Source organism: Vombatus ursinus, unplaced genomic scaffold, assembly GCF_900497805.2.
Source record: "Vombatus ursinus unplaced genomic scaffold, bare-nosed wombat genome assembly UNPS02014932.1, whole genome shotgun sequence".
NCBI classification, from domain to species: Eukaryota; Metazoa; Chordata; class Mammalia; order Diprotodontia; family Vombatidae; genus Vombatus; species Vombatus ursinus.
The window spans coordinates 4,282,188-4,302,623 of record NW_020954710.1 but is presented as its reverse complement, the minus strand read 5'-3'; the positions used below and the strand labels follow the sequence as shown (position 1 = coordinate 4,302,623).

At 42.1% G+C, this 20,436-nt stretch overlaps 1 protein-coding gene across 2 annotated transcripts in view; it reads left to right on the top strand.

The window, feature by feature from the left end:
• Positions 1-20,436, top strand: part of TNFRSF8 (TNF receptor superfamily member 8) — a 67,191-nt gene that overhangs the window by 23,550 nt on the left and 23,205 nt on the right. Inside the window, exons 3-4 of one of the 2 annotated variants that reach the window (XM_027843995.1) lie at positions 13,098-13,220; positions 17,485-17,637. In XM_027843995.1, coding sequence (XP_027699796.1) covers positions 13,098-13,220; positions 17,485-17,637 — 276 coding nt within the window. The remainder of the gene's footprint in view (positions 1-13,097; positions 13,221-17,484; positions 17,638-20,436) is intronic. The other variant, XM_027843996.1, reaches the window with a different exon arrangement.

Here is a 20,436-nt window from a genome sequence, read left to right as displayed (position 1 = left end):
TGCTTCCCTACTGCCTATAAACATGCCTATGTCTTCTCTGTCCTCAAAAAAGAAACTTTCACTTGATCTGACCTGCTGTCATCCCATATTTTTCTTCCTTTTGTGGTTAAACTCTTTAAGAAGACCATCTACATTTAGTGTCTCTACTTCCTTTCCTCTCACTCTCTTCTTAACTCTCTACAGTCTGGCTTCCAAACACTGATCACTCAACTGAAGAGAGCAGTTTCAGTTGAGTGATCAGTATTTAGAATGACCTTTTCTCAATCTTCATCCTTCTTAAGGTCTCTGCAGTCATTGACACTATCAATTACCCTCTTCTCCTTGATATTCTCTTCTCTCTAGGTTTTTATGACAGCACTCTCTCCTAGTTCTCCTATCTATCTGACTGCTCCTCAGGGTCCTTGACTGGATCTTTATCCAAATCATACCTGCTAAATGTGGATGTCCCCCAAAGCCCCTTCCCAGTTCCTCTTCCCTTTTCCCTCTTTGCTATTTCACTTGGTAATCTCAGCAGTTTGTATGGATTAGATGACCTTCTCTATGCTGATAATTCTCAAATCTACATATACAGCTCTAACTTCTCTCTTTTTTTCCCCTTTTTTTTGGTTAGGCAATGGGGTTAAGTGACTTGCCCAGGGTCACACAGCTAGTAAGTGTTATGTGTCTGAGGCCGGATTTGAACTCAGGTCCTCCTGAAACCAGGGCTGGTGCTCTATCCACTGCCCCACCTAGCTGCCCCTCTAACTTCTCTACTGCCCTCCAGTATAAGGTAGACGTGGTGTTCAGGGAGGACTAGCCCCTCTGGTGTGAGGAGTTGCAAAGTCCTTCTCAAGGCTGCCCATCTATCTTTGGTGTCCACCTGTTACCCAACTCTCACCTATGGCTCCAAGAAAGTGAAGCATGCCAGTGGCCACACCCTAGCAAACCATCTTGGCAGATAGGCTAAACCAGGTTGAGGGGTAGGCAACAGCCTCAAACCTGTTGGTGAGGTAGGGGGATGTTTACTCCCTGAAGACTTGCCCTGGCAGAATAGGCGGATGAGAACAATTTGTTCCAACAGCCATGAAAGTGACTGAAGCAAGAACTATGGAGTGTTTAGAGCTTGGTCAGATATCAAAGATGCCAAGGTCATCCACTGAATACCAGGCCATTACCTTGATTTTTGTCCTGCTACTCTGGTGACTCTGGATGAGAGAGTGAAGTTGACAACTTTGTGCAACTCTGCTTCACTTAAATCCAATTCATGCACAAGTCAAGACATCGCCCCATGATGTCATTGGTCCTCTTAGAAAATGAAGCACAAGCAACAACAACTGACCTTCAGTCTCTGATCTCCCGTTGAGCATCTTGGACCAGACGTCCTAGAAACATCTTAAACTCAATGTGTCCAAAACTGAACTCATTTTCTTTCCCCCCAAACTCTTCCCGCTTCCTAATTTCTCTCTTTTGGTGGAAGGTACCGCCATTTTCCCAATAACAAGACTTGCAACCTAAGTGTCATTCTGAACTCCTCACTGTCTTACCCTCCAATATCCAACCAGTTGCCAAGTCCTGCTGATTTTACCTTCATAACATCTCTCCCATACTTCTCTTTCTCTCCTCTGCCACTGCCACTACCCTACTACAAGTCCCCATCACCTCATGCCCGGACTATTGCAATAGCCTGCTGGCTGGTCTTCCTGCCTCAAGTTTCTATTCACCCCAGTCCTTCCTCTATTAATCTGTCAAATTGATGAACAATAATAACCTACCTGAAGACATTCAGGTAGGTTTTCATGGTTAACTCATTCCTAAAGTGCAGATTAGACCATGCTGCCCCCTATTTAATATGTTCCAATGACTCCTTTTGCCTCTGGGATCAAATATGAAATCCAAGCCATCCATAACCTGACTGCTTCCTACCTTTCTGGTATTCTTACCCATCCCTACCCCCACAAACATAATCTTTGCTCCACTGGCTTCCTTGCTCTTTCTCACAGATAATACTCCATTTCCTGCCCTCGGGCATTTTCACTGGTGGGGGCTCTCTCCCTATTCATTTCTGCCTCCTGGCTTCCTTCAAGTCTCAACTAAAATCCTACCTTCTTCAAGATGCCAGTGCCTTTTCTCTGTGGATTATCTCTAATTTATCTTGTCTGGAGCTAGCTTGTACATAGTTATCTGCTGGTCATTTTCTGAATTTGACTGTGAGCTCTTTGAGAGCAGGGACTATTTTCCATTTGTTTGTTTTGCCTTTTTTTATCTGCCTAACACTCAACACTGTGCCAGGCACATAGTAGGTGCCTAATAAATGCTTGACTGACTGGGTGCATCTCCCTCTTAGGGGTATGTTATCTGCTCAAGTCCATGCCAGTTATGTCCCCCACTGTTAGGTGCCTAACTAGCACTCCAGTAACTTTTATAAAGGGAAATTTACTTCAAAGATATCACAAGAACAGAAATATAAACATTTCTCTCTAATATTTCAGGGCACACCTTCTCCTATACTACCTCCATCTCTAGGAAGAGTAGATTTACTCTTAAGCACACTTTCCAGGTTGCCTTGGTCCCATCAAGTTACTATCAAAATGCCTTCTGCAGAGTCCTGGGCTCAGCGAAATTCCTTCATCCTCAGGACATCAATTCTGAGCTGGCTGTGACCTGGACCACTGGGAGTCCTGGACTCCTGGAGGATTGCTTTCCTCACCTTTGGAAACTTACAAGGTTAGAGCCTCCTGATTACTCTCCTTCCCTTAAAATGAAAGAATCAATGTCAAGACAAAGTACCTAGTCCTATTTTCACAGGGCTGTATGTGAGCCAGAGGGAGAGAGACACAGAGACAGAGAGACGGAGACAGAGGGAAAGACAAAGAGAGAGAAAAGAGAGAAACAGAGACAGAGACACAGAGACTGACAGAAAGAGAGGAGAGAGAGAGAGAGTCCAAGGCTTCTCCTTTTATAGAATTATCTCTCGTGAGATGCCATCAATGAAGATAAACCAAAGCAGAGAGTGACCAAGAGAGCAGCCAAAGAGAATGGCCAAGACTCTGGTCAGCTAGACAGCTAGAGCCTTTTGAAGACTCCTCAAGTTTTGGCTGCTCAGCCAATTGAAAAGGTTTCTCCTCACCATATGATTAGCTGACTCTAACCAGTTACAGAATATCTACACATGTTCAAAAATCTGTCAAAGGCATTCCCATTCAGGTCATCATGACTGTCCTGGACACAGGTTTCCCAGCCTATTCCATGTGAGAAATTTCATCAGAGATATTCTATACATGTACCAGTCCCCTGGTATATTCTACTGGAGGCTTTCTGATTCTGTTTCCTCAACAGTAATAAGTAGTAGTAGTAGTTAGTAGTAGTAGTAGTGGTGGTGGTAGTGGTAGTAGTAGTGGTAGTAGTAGTAGTGGTAGTGGTGGTAGTAGTGGTAGTATGGTAGTAGTGGTAATAGTGGTAGTAGTAGTAGTAATAGTAATACTTTTCCTACTATTTTAAAAGATTATTATGAGTTCAAATGAAATCATGGATTGATGTGTGAACTATTAGTATTGATAGATCATAAGCTTATCAGGGATATAGACTGTTGCTTCTTATCTTTCTGTTTGAGAAAATCAAATATTGATTTTCTATTTTCTATTTGATTCCATTCTGCAGTTGATTCTATTCTGTAACTGCCCAAGCCGAGGTGCCTCCCAGCTCTGACACTTTATGGGCTCCCTGGGCCTCAGGAAAAATCACTTTGTCAGCTATGTGGAAGATGGATTTGAGTAGGGAGAAACTTGAGCCAGGAAGACCAATTTTGCAATATTCTAAGTGAGATAGGATGAGTGTATATAAAGGATATGTGTATATATAAATGTATGAATGTATACACATGTAAAATATATCTATGTATATATATATACTTTCATATATACACAGAGTATATAAAAGTATATCTGTATATACACATATATGCATTTATATACGTATTTACAGTATATGGAGTATATAGTAAATGTAAAAAAGTAAATACAGTACATGTCATATGTAGTAAATGCCAAGTAATTTATGTGGAAATTGTCCAGCAAAGTCTGAATGATACAGGCATCATCAGGTCCTCCAGATGGTCCTATTTGTGGGTGATTCTGCTGATTACATCAAACCCTGGTATGTTACAGGCAGAACTTCCTAAGTGAGATCCTTAAATTCCTCAAAAGAGCTCAGCCTAAGGATTCACACAAGAAAAGCCAAGCAAATCAACTACTATTCAGATAATGATATGCAGTTAACCATTTAGAATTCATCCACCAATACTTATATCAATCAATCAATAAGTAAGCATATATTAAGTGCCTACCATGTGAAAGTCATTTTTTGGATGCTAAGGATATAAAGGCAAAAGTTAAACAATAGGTATCCTCAGAACTTACATTCAATCTGAGAAAACACCATATAGATATAGATATAGATATAGATAGATAGCTATAGGGGCAGCTGGGTGGTGCAGTGGATAGAGCACTGACCTTGGAGTCAGGAAGACCTAAGTTCAAATAACACTCACTAGCTGTGTGACTCTGGGTGAGTCACTTAACCCCAATTGTTTCACCAAAAAAAAAAAAAGATAGATAGCTATAGATAGATATAGGTATGTGTATATATATATATATATATATATATATACACACACACACACATATATATATACATATACACACACACACATATATATATAGACAGGAAGTAAATACATGTATAGCTTTGGGTGTGGTATGCCCTTCCTGCAATCCATCCCTCACCCTTAATCTCTAGGTTAATTTGCTCATTGAACTTTTACTCATGCTGACAGGTCTGGTGTTTCCAGAGAGGGGCCACAACCATGTATTTATGACTCAAAACTGTCTTTTAGAATACTAGGGGTAACCCTGGTGTGTGTGGGGGGGTGGGGAGGTGACAGTTTTATTACTCACTATTTTAGCTTCTGAGCCCCTACTGGGGTGCTTCCCACTTCTACAAAATCAGTCACCATTGACAACATTAATTATTTTTTTGGTCATTTTTAAAAAAAATTTTTTTTGAAAATTCTGAACTTAATATTTGTTAATCAAATAAGATGAGCATTAACTATTAAACATATAGCATTTACTTAATGATAAGGCAAAAGTAGGAATAACCAAACATAACAGTTACTCTAGAGAACCTGGGTAACATTCTCCTACCAATTCTCAAAGTATGTTGGGGAGAGAAACTTTCAGAAACTTTGCAGGAAGGCACATGAGAAGAGAAACCCATGTTCCTGGGACAACCTACAACTCTGGACTTCAGGCCTTGATGTCCTTGTTCCCTTCAGGAACAATCTACACCACCCAAAGCTGCTTCCCTTCTGATTGTCCTAATGAATCAGTGATGAGCTCTTTTAGCTCTTTTTGCTTGCAGCCTTTCTTAACAGGGTGCTGCTAAAAGTGTTACACTCTCATTGAAAAGCGCAAAAGTTCTCCTTAAGGTAAAGAACTGCCAGGCTCCCCTGATCTGCAAATAATAGGGGGTTCCATTTTGTCCAATCAGTTCCAGGAGTCTTCTCTCAGTCAAAGCAAACTTATTTTCCCCCTCTGTTTCTCTCTCTAAAACCAAAGAAGGCAGAAGGTGACACAGGTGCCCTTGAGAGATTTCCTTTTTCTCAGCTATAGATGGTAGCTGAAAAGCAATTGCCCCATAGGTTTCACACAGGAGTAGGATTCAGCTCTCAACCAATGAGCTTCCAGTCTTTTTTTCACCTAACCAGCAAAGCAATGGTTCTCCTCCAATCAGCAGGTTCCCAGCAAAGTCACTAGAGTCAGCTGTCTATGCTGAAGTCTCCCATATCTTTTATCCTCTGATTATCTCAGCCCTTGGCTTCTTAACTTTTCTTCTGCTGGCATCTTAACCTCTTATGCCCCCAGTTAGAACCTCCTGGTGGTTAGTGATTTGTCTATAACTCTTTGGCCTCCTTCAAGACTCCATTCAAACCCCACCTTCTTCAAGAGGCCTTTCCTGGTCTCCCTCAATGTTTGCTCCTTCCCTCTGAGATTATATCCAATCTTCCCAGTATATATCAGTTTGTATATAATTGTTTGCATGTTGTCTCCTGCATCACACTGTGAGTTCCTTGAGAGCAGGGACTGTTTTTACCTTTCTCTGTATTCCCAGCATTTAGCACAGTACCAGACACACAATAAGGACTTAATAAATGTCAGCTGCCGCTGCTGCTAATGATGATAATTATAAGGTAGAAATCAAGAAATCCATCTTTCTATCAAAAATTAGCCAAACAGTCTCTTATAAAATTTCCCCATGGTTTCCAAATCTTTATTTGATTTAGTTTATATTTTCACCAAGTTACGAACTTTAGAAATCCAAAAACAGTCACATGCCAATGAAGTGATGGACCACAATGGTTGGCAGCTGTGGTTATGCCAGTCATTGCTCTGTCTTTAGACAAGGGCATCTCAGCACACTCACCAGAGGGAAGTTCTCTATCTGGTCCTCAGAACCACCCAGCTGCCTCTAGAACAGAGGTGGGAGAACCTGCAGCCCTTTGACTAAATCCAAACTTCACCCCGCTCTAGAATCTAGTAAGACTCACCTAGGAAGTGAATATGCTTGGAATGTTCTCTTTCCCTTTCTTGTGTTGTAATAATAAATATTTGTTCAATTGAGCCAGGTTGTATCAATGACACCTTGTATTTGTGTAGCTGTATAAACTGTGTTTTCACTTAGTATCTTATACTGTCCTGACAACAATACTGTCCTGAGTGGGTAGGGTGGGGTTTACCAAGGAGGACTCTGCTGATTCACAAATTCTAAGCTCCTACTATGTGCAGACTATGAGGAAGATGCAAAGATTAGAGATCTAGCTACTCAAGGTTCTTGTAGGGGCTGAATCTTGAAGTGATGGAGGGGAGGGCATGGCATTGACAAAGCTAAGGAGAGATCCCAGGCCTCATTCATTCATTTAATGAGTATCTATTGCTAGTTTTAATTTGCTACATAGAGAGACAGGGGAGCATAGTGACTAACCTTGGTATCAAGAAGACCTGAGTTCACATTCTGCCTCTAACACATCCTGGCTACATGACTCTGGTCAAGTCACCATACTTCTCAGTGCTCTGAGGGTAAATTGCAGAAGGAAGAAAGGAAACAAATATTTATTAAGCACCTACTACGTGCCAGGAACTATGCTGAGTGTTTTACAAATATTATCTCTTTTGATCCTGGAACAACCTTAACAGATAGGTGTTGTTATTATCCTCATTTTACAGTTGGGGAAACTGAGGCACACAGGTTAAGTGATTTGCCCAGGATTACATAGCTAAGAAGTATATGAGGCTAGGTTTGAATTCAGGTCTTCCTGACTCTAGACCCAGAGCTCTATCCACTGCCCACCTAGCTGTTTCTAATAAATGATTGAATAAAAAAATCAGCCAATTAACAATCATTTATCCAACTATATATATGTTTGCTTTAGTCTCTGTATCCCCAGGGCTAGCTTAATGCTTTGCTTCTCTACTCTAGTGTCTAGCATAATAGGTACTTAATAAATACCTGATAATTGATTGATTGGTAGAAGAGATTTCCTTACTGGAAATTTCTTACACCAATGAAATCATAGTTCTGGTAGAAAAAAGAAACGTCAGGCTGTCTTTCAGGGTCCTTATACCATCAAATTCATCCTGAACCTATAAAGTGCTTACGACATCCAGGACACTGAGCTAAGTACTGGAGTGGGAGATCTGTTGATTTCATTGGCATGAAGCTGGGAAGTCCCTCTACCTATGCCAATTGGCATCTTCTCTGCAAGTTATAGACCCAGAGGGTTGCTTGGGGGCCTTGAGTGTTTAGGTGACTTGCCCAGCATCACACCGCTAGTATATGTCAGAACGCAGGACTTCCTGGATCTGAGACTAGCTCTCTAGCCATCACACTATGAGCTGGGGACAGAGACCACAGCGACAGAATGGAAAATGGTCCGTCACATCCTGCCACTAAGCCAATCCCTGCAGCTGGATTTCTTACTCTTCCTCTCCAACCAAATTGAGCTTTTCTGTGCATAGGCTTCTGTACTTTCCTGCCTTTGCATACAGATAATTTCTTTCCCTGGAATGCACCCACCTTCCCCTCCCCCCCCAAAATTGCTCGTGTTGAAATCTTCCATGGATTTCAAGTCCCAGCTCCGATTGCCACCTTTTCTGAGAAGTCCTCCCTGATTGCCCTGGCCAGAAGCAATCTCTTCCTCCTCTGAATTCTTGTGATATTTCATCTTCTAATTCCCAACATGCTCCTCCTCTCCTCCATCCCATCCTCCAAAATTTCTACTAATAGCCTTTTCCCGATCCCAAAGCAGGAGAGGGCTCTGAGCCCCATCTCCACTATGATTCTTGGGTTTCTGTATTATCTCAGCTAGGTCATTAACCACACCCAGCATCAGAAATAAATTGACTTGCTTTCAATTCCCTGGTCCCTCCGTCACGAACCTGGTGGGGGACCATGGGGATGGGTGGGTACTGTTAACAGACTCAGGCACAGGAATAGGGGAGAAGGAGAAGTCCAGAGCAGGAGGGTGTTGTGATTGGGGTTCCCCTCCTCTCTCCCTCAGCTGCAGTGACTCATGGAGGGAGCACTCCTCCTTCGCTCCCCTCATGAGGACAGTAACTAGAAGTCGACCTGAAAGTCAGCCAGATGCATGGGGAAGAGAAGAGAAGTGGGCGAGGCATTTTGCTGGTGTTTTACCTAGTGGGGTTGCTTCCGGACAGAAGAAAGAAAAAAAAAACCCAAACCAGACATACACACACACACACAAAAACCCCCTCTCACTCTGGGAAGGAAATTTCTGACATTTACTGCCTGTCTTAAGCACTTGGCCTTCAGTGGCAGAATTTGCATGGGGCTTCCTGGGATGGTAGATTTGAGGGAAATATAGGGAAGGGGTAAAGCTGGAGCTGGAGAGCTCCAGGGCAGGAACCCCGTGGTAGAGACCCTTCCTCCCCCTTCCCCTCATCCAGGCCAGGTCAAGGTGGAAGGAGAAAAGAAAGGCTGAAAATTCTGGGTCCCCCTCTTCATACCTGCACTCCATTCCCCAGAAAAATGGGGCAAGGGGTCATGGGATTGTGAATTGGAAGGGACCTTAGAGGTCATCTCACCTAGGGGTCTTCACCTTTTTGTGTATTTTGGACCCCTTGAGCAGTCTGGTGAAGCCTTTTCACAACAGGAATCCCCTACTGTAGTTAGTTGAATATCCTTACTGTCCTGCTCATGTGGCCTGCTTGTTTGTGTTTTTAAGGACAAGGTAGGCCTCTGTCTCTAGGGAAGAAGAGGAGCACATTTGGCCATTGGGGTTCTCTTGTCAAGACCAAACCTTTGGTAGTTAGACCTTCTACTTCTGACAGGACAGCATTTTAAGGTCTTGGCTGAACCTACTTCTGGAGGCAGCTTCTCTTGGGAGGTTAGAAATCACCTTAGTTTAGAAGTCATAATAATTTACTTTTTTTTTTTTTTGACTTTATGATCACAAAGAGAAGCAGTTTGGAAGAGTTCATAGAGAGTTGATCTGAGTGTCAGGAAGGCCTGGATTCAAGTCCTGCTTTTGACACATCCTGCTTGTTTGATGCCAGACACGTTAGTGTCCCAGGCAACCAAGACTACTAGTTTGAGAGAAGGTGCTAATCCGTACTGGAAAAGGGAGTTTCCTCACCTTGGAGTTCCCAATACTCAAGTCTATATCTCCTGTGATTATAAAGTAATTTATAATTACTTAATCTCATTTGCAATTTGAGAAATATGCTTGTGAGTTGGATCATGTCCACATTTTATAAATTGGTCTTCCCAGTGGTGCTAGGGAGAGAGCACTGGATAAAGATCTGGGTTTGACTCTTGACTCTACTATTTACTAGCTACATGACCTCAACTCATCATAGAAAGAGTATTGGTTTCGGAGTCAAACAATCTGGGTTCAAATTCTGACTCTGCTACTTACTACCTGTGTGACCTAGGGCAAGTCACCTCCTCTCTCTGAGCCTCGGTTTCCTATTCTGTAAAATGAAAAAGAGCGTCTGAGGCTCTTTCCAGGTCCAAATCTATGACCCCATGATCCTAATTGTTTTACCTCGGGCTAGTCATTTTCTCTACTCTGACTCAGTTTCCTCACCTATAAAAAAGGTGGGGGAAGGGATTTGACTTGGTGGCCTCCTTCTAACTCTAAATCAGTTAATTTGTTTATCAGGGGTGGAGGGGGCACTGCCTGCCTTGTAGGATTTTTTGTGAAAAATCACATAGATGTAAAGTAGTGGTCCTCAGTGGTTGAGAGACCCTTTCAGAAGGTCTGCAAGGTCAAAATAAGGTTATGGGAGAAATATCTCTGAGTTTATGAGGGAGGTAACTACTGCTGAAATATGTGAGTAGACCACAGTGCAGAAACTATAGAGGTAAGAAAAACCTAGTTTTATTATTATGCTTAAACATAAGTTCAGTTCTCAGACAAAAAAAAAATCTAAACAATCATTAGGATTCTAACAAGATGAAATTATGTCAGAGTGACAAAAATAATTATTTTACATATTGCAATCTCTTAGGTCATAAAAGTTAAAGAAAAGACAGATCCATAATCTCATGCTTTCTTCAATGTCATAAAAGTTGAATAAACTTAGAATCATAATCTCATAAACCTAGTTAAACAACTTTATAGGTAAACTAAGTCAGGTTACAAATTAAACTACATTTAGAGCGTTCACAAATAGGCTGATTGAGGAGGGAGATATTTATATGTTGCCAAGGAGTCGGGGATAATTGAGATTCTTCCTCTGGCTTCTCATTTAAGGAACGTTTAAGGCTTCAAGTAAATATTCACATCCTATGAGACACATTTTGGTCAGGTGAGGTTAATATTAATAGAAGATGGGCTTTTAGCTAACCAAAAGTTACAGGAGGAATGGTCATGAGCCCTGAATAATAAAAATCAAAAGAAAATAGAAAATTCCTTTACAATAATATTAAGACATGTTAATTTCTAATATGGTAAACATCCATAGACATAGCCCACATAAACCAAAGTTCTTTGGGGAGTTAGCAGTAATTTTTTAGTGTAAAAGGGTCCTGAGACCAAAAAGTTTGACAAAATTCTAAAAAGGGTAAGATGCTATATTCCTATGAAATCAATGCATTTCAGAACTGGAAAGGACCTCAGTGGCCACTGAACACTGATACCCCTTTCCACATCTTCAAAAAGCATTCCTTTTCCCTTTACTTAAAGACCTCCAAGGAGCAGGAAACCAGTCCTTCCCAAGGCTGATCAGGGTAGCCTCAAATTGTTAGGAAGGATTTCCTGACATCAAAATGAAACCTGCCTTTTTACACCTTCCCACCTTTGCTTCTACTTTTGTCCTCCCTCTGGAGCCAAGAAGAGCAAGTTTAATAGCCCTTCCACTTGACAGCCCTTCAGATATTTCACAATAGCTATTGTGTTCCCCCTAAATCTTTTTTTCCGGGCTAAACATCGCTGATCCTCAGCTGACTTGCTTTCAAACATCACCATACTGTTTTCCCTCCTTTCCAGATATGCTCCAGGTTGCTAGAATCCTTCTTAAAATAGAGCATCTAGCAGTCTATATGGGGTCTGACCAGGGCAGAGTCCAGTAGGACTAGCATTTCTGGTGTACTAGACATTATGTTTTTCTAAATTCATCCTAGGTGCGGTTTTCTGCCTGCCATCTCACACTGTGATCTCATATTGAGCATTCCGACCCCAAAAATCCCCAAGAGTTAAGTAGAGGTGATCTTTTGAACCCAAGTGTCAAACTTTACATTTATTCCTATTATATTTTATCTTGTTAGATTTGATCCATTTTTCTAGTTCAAGGATCAGCAAAATATGGCCTATGGACCAAATCTAGCCCACTTCAAGGGCCAAATTTGACTTGCCTGTTTTCTTACTGCTTAGCAGGCTAAAAATATATATTTTTTATTTTTTTAAATAAAGTTTTCTTGTATCTAAAAATGTAAAAAAAAACCATTAGATCATAAATCATACAAAAACAGGCAGTGGGCTTAATTTTGTTCTTTGGGTGGGCTAGCTTTGGCCCTCAGGCCAGAGTTTACTGACCCCTATTCTAGTCTATTGAGATCTTTTGGGATCCCGACTGTTGTGAAACAGTCTAGCTCTGCCTTCCAGCTTCAGTTCATATACATGTTTGCTAAGCACTCCAAGTGTGTCTTCATCCAAGGCACTGATAAAAATGCCAGACAGGGTTGACCCATGTAAACACAGATCCCTGGGTCATTCCTCTAGAGATATCCCTTTAAGTTAACATCAGTCTATTCACAATTACTTTCTTAGTCCTGACATTCAATCAGTTCCAAATTGACAGGTCTTGGCAACAGATTGAATATGGAGGATTCAGAATTATTCAATTAATTTATTCAATAATAATTCAATAATTTATTCAAAAATAATGAGGACTCGGGAGCCTGAGGAAGTAGGAGGATGGTGTTACCCTCTACAGTAATAGGGAGAGTGGGAAGCAGGAAGGGTTTAGGTGGAAGGATAATAATTTCCATTTTGAACGTGTTGAGTTTAAGATGTCTTCTGGACATCCACTGCAAGGTGTCTGAAAGGCAGTTGGAGATGTGAGACTGGGGGTCAGCAGAGAGATTGTGGCAGGATAGGTAGATTTGAGAATCATCAGCACAGAGATGGTAATTAAATCCATGGGACATGATGAGATCACCAAGTGAGGTATTATAGAGGGAGAAGAGAAAAGGGCCTAGGACAGAACCCTGTGAGACATCTGTGATTAGAGGGTATCATCTGGAAGAGGATCCAGGAAAGAAGACAGAAAAGAAGTGGTCAGGTGGGTAGGAGGAGAACCAAGACAGCGTAGTGTCCTGAAGATCTGAAATGACCTCTGATGTCTCTTCTACCTCTAAATCGATGTTCCTTTTTTATAGATAAGGAAACTTGAGACTTAGGGAGATCAAATGACTTGTCCAGTGTCCCATGGCCAGGGACAAATCCAGGCCTGGGGAACTTAGGTCTCTTTTCTCCAAACACATCCCTGCTCTGCTGTTCTGCAAAGATCTAGATTGAACAACTCTGTTCTCTCTTCTAGATCTGGTGCCTCAGAAGCCATGTCCCCAACGGCTTGAAGACTGCAGGAAGAAGTGTGATCCAGACCATTACTTGGAAATTGAGGAGGAATCCCGCTGCCAGGCTTGTGTTAACTGCTCTAGAGGTACTGTCCTTGCTGCTAGCCACGAGTTTGTCTCTTCCCTACTCGGTCCTTCCTCACCTATGAAGGGATTGGGCATATGTGAGTGTGTGTGTATGAATACGTGCATGAGTGTATGTTTGTGAGTGTGTGTGTGTGTGTGTGTGTGTGTGCCCATGAGGCCATATAAGGAAGGGAATACAGATGACCGAGGGAGAGAATTCTCTGGGACTTGCCAGTTGGGAGCTACCTGGTCAGTTTCCTTATCATTGCAGTCCAGAGAGAGCCTCGTCTTTTTTTTAATGTTTTATTGATATTTTTTTGCTTTAAAAAAACAAACCACTGTGACTTTTCAATAACCCATAATGCCCAGAGAGCCCTTTCATCAATACAGTCAGCAAATCAGACTAACAAAGCAACTACTGCTGATGACATAGGCAAACTTCTGTACCTTCCCCCTTCCTCTACTTCCTCGGACTGAGAGCAGGGAAGTGTATTTCATCACTAATTATTTGGAACCAAGATTATACGTTGTATAGAATCTGAATTCAGATATGTTCTTTTCATTTACACTATAAGATAGGAAGTTAGGTAGTAGAGGGGAGAGAGAGCTGGGCCTGGAGTCAGGAAGACCTGAGCTCAAATCCAGCCTCAGTTACTAGCTGTGTGACCTCGGGCAAGTCATTTAATCTCTGTTGGCCTCGGTTTTCTCAACTGCAAAATAGAATAATAACAGCACCTACCTCTCAGGATTGTTGTGAAGATCAAATAAGATAAAATGCTTAGCCTGGAACATAGTAGGTGTTATATTAATGCTTATTTCCTTCCCTTCCCCTTTGTAGTTTCTGCATGTATATTATTTTCCCAGTTCTGCTTTCTTCATTAACGTTAATTAGGCATCCAGACATGTTTCTCTTAAGGTCCTCCTCTGACACTTCATCATGGCCTGAACGTGATCCTGGGATCACAAAGCCCATGCCACAAGGGGAAAAAACATCACTGGAAAGGCACGGTGTCTTCTATACATTGTTCTCGAGTCATTTCAGTCGTGTCTGACTCTTCATGACACCATTTAGGGTTTTCTTGGCAGAGAGACTGAAGTGGTTTGCCATTTCCTTCTCTAGCTCATTTTATAAATGAGGAAACTGAAGCAACTAGGGTTGAGTGACTTGCCAGGGTCACATAGCTAGTAAGTGTCTCAAGCCAGATTTGAACTCAGGAAGATGAGTCTTCCTGGCTCCAGGACTGGCACTCTATCCACTATGCCAGCTAGCTGTTTGTGCCTTGTAGGTGCTGTATGTAGTAGGTGTTGAGTAAATATTTGTTGAATGAATGAATGAATCTGGGTAAAGAGGCTTTGCGTATGGACCCAGCAGAAGTCCAAAATCTCAGGAAGGGACCTCAGAGACCAGCTCCTTGAAGGAGAAATCTCTTTTTTACATTCGCAATAAGTGATCAACCAGTGTCTACCTAAAGCCTTCCAGTTTGGGGTGGACCCGGAAGTGCCCTAAAGAGAAAACCCATGTCCCTTTGGCACAACTCTAATTGTGAGGAATTTTTTCTTGACATCAAGCCTAAACGTGTATCACTGCCACTTTTACTCCCTGATCCTGGTTTTCCTCTCTGAGGCCAAGTCAAATACATCTAATCCTTCATCCAATGGACAGCCCTTAAGACACTAAATAATCAGAGCTGGCGTTTAAAGAGGCCTTTAAGATTGGCCAAGCATTTTACGTGTGTTACCTCATTCAGTACCTTTGAGTAAAGCAATTAGTTCCCCCCACCCCCATCCCACCCCAAGACTTATCTCTACCAAGCTAAACATCCCCAGCCCTTTGCCACCTTGGCTACTTCCCACTGGACACTATTCAGTGGACCCACGTCCTTTCTGAAATGTGGCACCTGGAACTGAACACAATGCTCTAGGTGTGGTCTGACCACATGGGCAGAGGTATTCTCCCTTTCCTAGTACTAGATGCTTTTCCTCTCTGAATACATCCGAAGAGTACTTCCTCTTTTTCAGCCTCCATATCACTCTCCTGACTCATACTGAGTTTGGTTCTGTGATCCTATCTGTACAATGAACTGCATGGCTGTCAGTGGAGGACCAGCCCAGATAAACCCAGAGAGGCTCATTGTCTGAAGTTTAGCCACCAGGTGGTGGGTTGTTTTTTTTCTTCTTTTTTTTGGGGGGGGGTGCATGGTAGCTCATGAAGATAGCTGACTACTAAAAAAGTGCAGGAGCTGTGATTTGTGAGTCAGGGGAAGCAGTAGTAGCACCCGTGCTGATGAAATTCTGGGTCTTTGGAAATATCAAAGAAGTGTTTGTTATAATAGCAACAATAACCTCTTAGACTGATATATTTCAGAACACGTTCAATTCATCCATCTGTCCATCCATCCATCCATCCATCTGTTCATCTAATCATCCATTCATTTAATAAACATGCCAGTGGCCTGCTATGTGCAAGGCTTTATGTTTGGCAGCTTCTTGGGAAGATACATATTTGAATAAAACATCTTCCTTACCCTCAAAGAGATTATAGTCTAGTAGAGGAAATCAGATATGAGAGCCCAATCATTATAGCACAAGGCAAAATAAGATGAGTTCATATGGGAAGTACAGAGCGCTCGTAAGATCTGACAAAGGAGAAGTCCATCCCCTGCTCAGGGGGGAGAGGGAAGGAATCAGAGGAGGTTTCATAGAGGAAGTAACATTTGAATTGGACGTGAAGCGTGGGTAGGACTTTGCATGCAATGGTGTACCAGGAGAACTTTTCAGATAGAGGAAGCTTTGTGAGCAAATGTGCAGAGGTCGGAAAGTAAGGAATGTGTCAAGTGATTCCATATTTGGTTGATGGTGTGATGTGGCAATTGTTTTCAACTTAGCTTTTTAGGTAATGTGATCTTAGGCTGTATTAAGAGAAAAATAGTATCCAGGACAAGGAAAACTATGGCGCTACAAGTGGCATTGTTTGACTGGGGCATCAACTTTGTGAAGTGGATTAGGGAATATTATTATTAATTATTATTAACATAATGAATATGAATTAACATTATATACTATACCAAATATTAATTTATAATATTAATATAATGTTCATATGCATGATATTGATTATTATTATCAATAAATTATTGGGAAATAAAGCTGGAAAGATAGAATGGAGGACCTTTCAAATAGGCTGGAGAATTAAGATTTTTATCCAGTAGGTAGTTGGGAGCCATCAAAAGTGTTTGAGGAGTGTCAGGATCAGACTTGTGCCTTAAGAAGATTATTTGACCCTCGGCAAGTCACTAAACTCCAATTGCCTAAAAAGGAAAAAAAAAGAAGAAGAAGGTTATTTGAACAACAAGCAAAGGATGGGTGAGAGAGGGGAGAGACTAAAAGAATGAAGATTAGTTAGGAAGTTATTCAAGTAGGCCTGCTAAGAGGCACTGAGGATTTCAGCTGGGCTGGTGACAATGGGATCGGGGAGAAGGGCACAGAGGGGAGAGATCTTGCGGAGGTAGAATGGGTAAGACTTGGTGACTGTGTGGGTGTGAAGGACAGGGGAGAGGGAGGAGTCGTGATAGCCCCCAGAGTTTTGGGAGAGTAGTGGAATGTTAATGGAAATAGGAACTCAGCAGGAGGAACAGGTGTGCAGGGCACAGTGTGGGCCTCAGTGGAAGCATATGAACTTGTCTTTGAATGAACACAATAACGCATGTGAGAGCACCTTGGGAAGGGTAAAACGATTCATAGGGTCATAAATTTAGAGCTGGAAGGTCATCAATTTAGCGGCCATGTAGTCCAAGCCTGTCACTTGACAGAGGAGAAAAGTGAAGACCAGAGAAGAGGTATCCTGCTTGGGGCCATACCGGCAGTGTCAGAATCAGGATTTGGACCAAGGTCTTCCTAACTCCAAGTCTAGCTTTCTATCAACTATACCACACAGCTTATAGGGAAAACTGCTCTCACTTCTCAGACTCTCCTCCACGCCAATCCAATTGGGTCCAAAGCATTGATTCAATGCCTGCTAGGTGCAAGGCACTGTGCTAAGATCTGGATATACAAAAATAAAATGAAAAACTATGCTTACCCACATGAAGTTCATATTCCACTGAAATTGCCCCTCTGAAAAAATACAAGCCCTCCTCAGGCCACTGGCTAATTGCCCCCTGAGGTTTCTCCCACTCTTATAGTCCCTTTGTATCCATCCCCAAACTCTGTTATATCGCCAGACTTCAGCTGACCCTCTCCCTTCAAGCTCTATCAGATTGTGCTTGAATGGTTTCTTCTCTCTAGGTGACCTTGTGGAGAAGATTCCTTGTACCTGGAACTCCCCTCGAGTCTGTGTATGCCAGGAAGGCATGTTCTGTGCCACATCAGCCAGCCACAGCTGTGCCCGTTGTGTGAAACACTCCATGTGCCCACCAGGGACCATAGTCAAAGAGCAAGGTAGGGAATCTTCACCTCACTCTCTCTTTCTCTGTAGCCTTCCTATTTCTCCCCACCCCAGAGTCTCAAGATCCCCTCAGTCCCCTTGGAGTGAATGACTTCTGGCTCCTAAGTCTGCTTGGACAGTTACTTGGGACTTGCTACCTGTCGTACACTTGGGTTGGATGAGATAGAATAGATACTCCTTCAAAACAAGGTTAGAGGGTTGGGACTGTCTGGTCTTTTTTCTTTAAGAATGTTGGGTTGGTAATTATGCTACTTCCTGAGAATCACAGATTTAGAGCTGAAAGCAGTCTCCTGGGTCATCTAGTCCAACCCTCTCATTTTACAGATGAGGAAACTGAGGCCCAGAGAGTTAAGGTACTTGCCCAAGATCACACAATTTAGAATGTGACAAAACAAACATTTGAACCCAGGTCTTTTTTTGGAGGAGGAGGAGGGAGGGAGGGAACATAATTGTGATTTCATCCATGTAGAGAAAACCCATTGAGGAAACATCCTTCATCAGTGTAGATTGGCAACTCTTTTGCAACTTGTAGCCTTAGAGAGCTGCCTACATCGCTGAGACTTTGAGTGATTTGCCCAGGGCCACACAGGCAGAGCTTGAACTCAGTTCTTGCTGATTTCTAGGCTAGTTCTCTAACCAATACACCATGCTGCCTCTTCAGTCAATCAATCCATTGATCATCAAGCATTTATTACCCATGCATTGTCTCTCTTGTTAGAATGTTGGATCCTTGGTGGCAAGAACAGGTTCACTTTTGTCTCTATACCCAGAACTGAGCACCATCATTGCCCTCAAGGGTCTTACACTCTAACAAGAGAGACAGCATGTATAGTACATTTGGAGATATAATAATAATATAGATATATTATGATAATATAAACATAATATATATATAATATATTTCTATACCTCTTTAAGGTTTGCAGAGTGTTATATACATTATCTCACCTGATCCTCACCACTGTATGAGAAAGGGGCTATTATTACCCCGATTTTATAGGGAAACTGAGGCAAAGGGAGGTTAGGCTTGGACAAGGTGGCCTTCTAAAGCCCTTTAGACCTCCAAACCCTAAATCTGTGAATCTATGGAAATGTAAACTGCTATTCAATGAGAAATTGAGGAAAGAGTAAGTAGGGAGATAAGTAGGGGGATCAGGGAAGACTGCCTGGAGGAGGCAGTACCTGAGCTGAGTCTTGAGGAGAGGAAGTACTTCCCTCAGTCCTTTAGATTTCAGGGAGATTACTATATATAATATATAGTTACTATATGTAATATATTACTATAATTGGGGAATGAAGTATAGTGGGGGACTTGTTAGAACAGACCTTGGGATGATGCTAGAGGTTCTGGGGACCAGTAAAATGAAAGTTTCTTGAGGATAGGGACTGTTTTTCTTTTGTCTGTTTCTCCAATGCCTAAGACAGTGCCTGGCACATAGCAGATGCTTATTGTTCATTGAATGAAAAATGGGCCACAAATGTGAAGATTAGGTACTCCCGAAGCCTAGAAAACACATGGGAAATGTTAAGGCAATCATACTAGAATGCAGTTTGTGCTAGTTTCCTGACTGGAGATAGACAAAAAGAAGACATCTTGGCCAAAGGGGTGGGCATCAGGTCCGGGGGAATGAGGCTCTAGTTTTCTTCCTCAACTTGTTGAATGAATCTTTGATAGAGTCCTTTCATTCTTAGGGACGAGGTGGAGAGATGTCCCTTAGACAATGGCACAGAGCTGCATGAATGATGATATCACATTGGAAGGAGTCTCTAGAGCTCTGCCCCAAAGAGCTGAGTGTGAGCCTCTGCTCTTTCACATTTTCATTCATGTTATCCTCAAGAAACAGTCGTGGAGAAAGCCCTGGCCTAAGTGTTAGAAAACCTGGGTCCAACTCCCATCTCTGACCCATAGCAGCTCCGTGACCCTGGGCAAGTTGCTTAACCACTCAGTGCCCCACATAACTCTAAGACTAGACATCTTGGGCCAGAACTGCTGGCAATATGCATCAGTCGAGAGTTTCCTTTACTGACGGGATCACAAATCTAGATCCCCTTTGACCCCACTAAAAATGACTTAGACATAAAGACCTAGATAGTAAGCTTATCAGATTTGTAGATGACACAGATCTGGGTGAGACAATGAACACTTAACACACTGGATGACAGATCCAAAATCCATCCTGACAGGTTAAAACTTCAAACCCAACTAATAAAATGAAATTTAATAGGCATAAATGCAAAGTCCAATATGTGGGTTCAAAAAATAAATTCTTAAGTATAAGATCAGCTGAGGCTTAGCTACACAACTGATGGTATTAAACACATGTTGAGTTTTCTTTGGTTGTAAGCTCCATATGGGTCTGCAGAGTGATCTGCCAGCTGAAAATGTTAATGCAGTCATATGGTGCCTTAAGAGAAGAATCTAAGGGACTTTACAGTCCTGCTATTCTCTGCTGTGGTCAGACATCAGGAACATTGTGTTCAGTTGGGGGCACCATATTTTAAGAAGGACATTGATAAGCTCTAGAAGATTCAGAGCAGAACAACCAGAATGGTAAATGGTCTTGAGTTCAACTATATAACAATTGGTTGAAAGAATTAAAAATATCCAACCTGGAAAAGACTCAGGGCAGGATGTCTAAGGGGAAAGGGGGTGGATGGGGCATGATAGTTAACTTCATGTTCATAAAAGGCTTCATGCGAAGGAAGGATCAGACTTGTTCTGTTCAGCTCCCAGAGGACAGAATCAGAATCCCCAAAGAGGCGTATCTAGGCCAGATATAAGGAAAGAACTT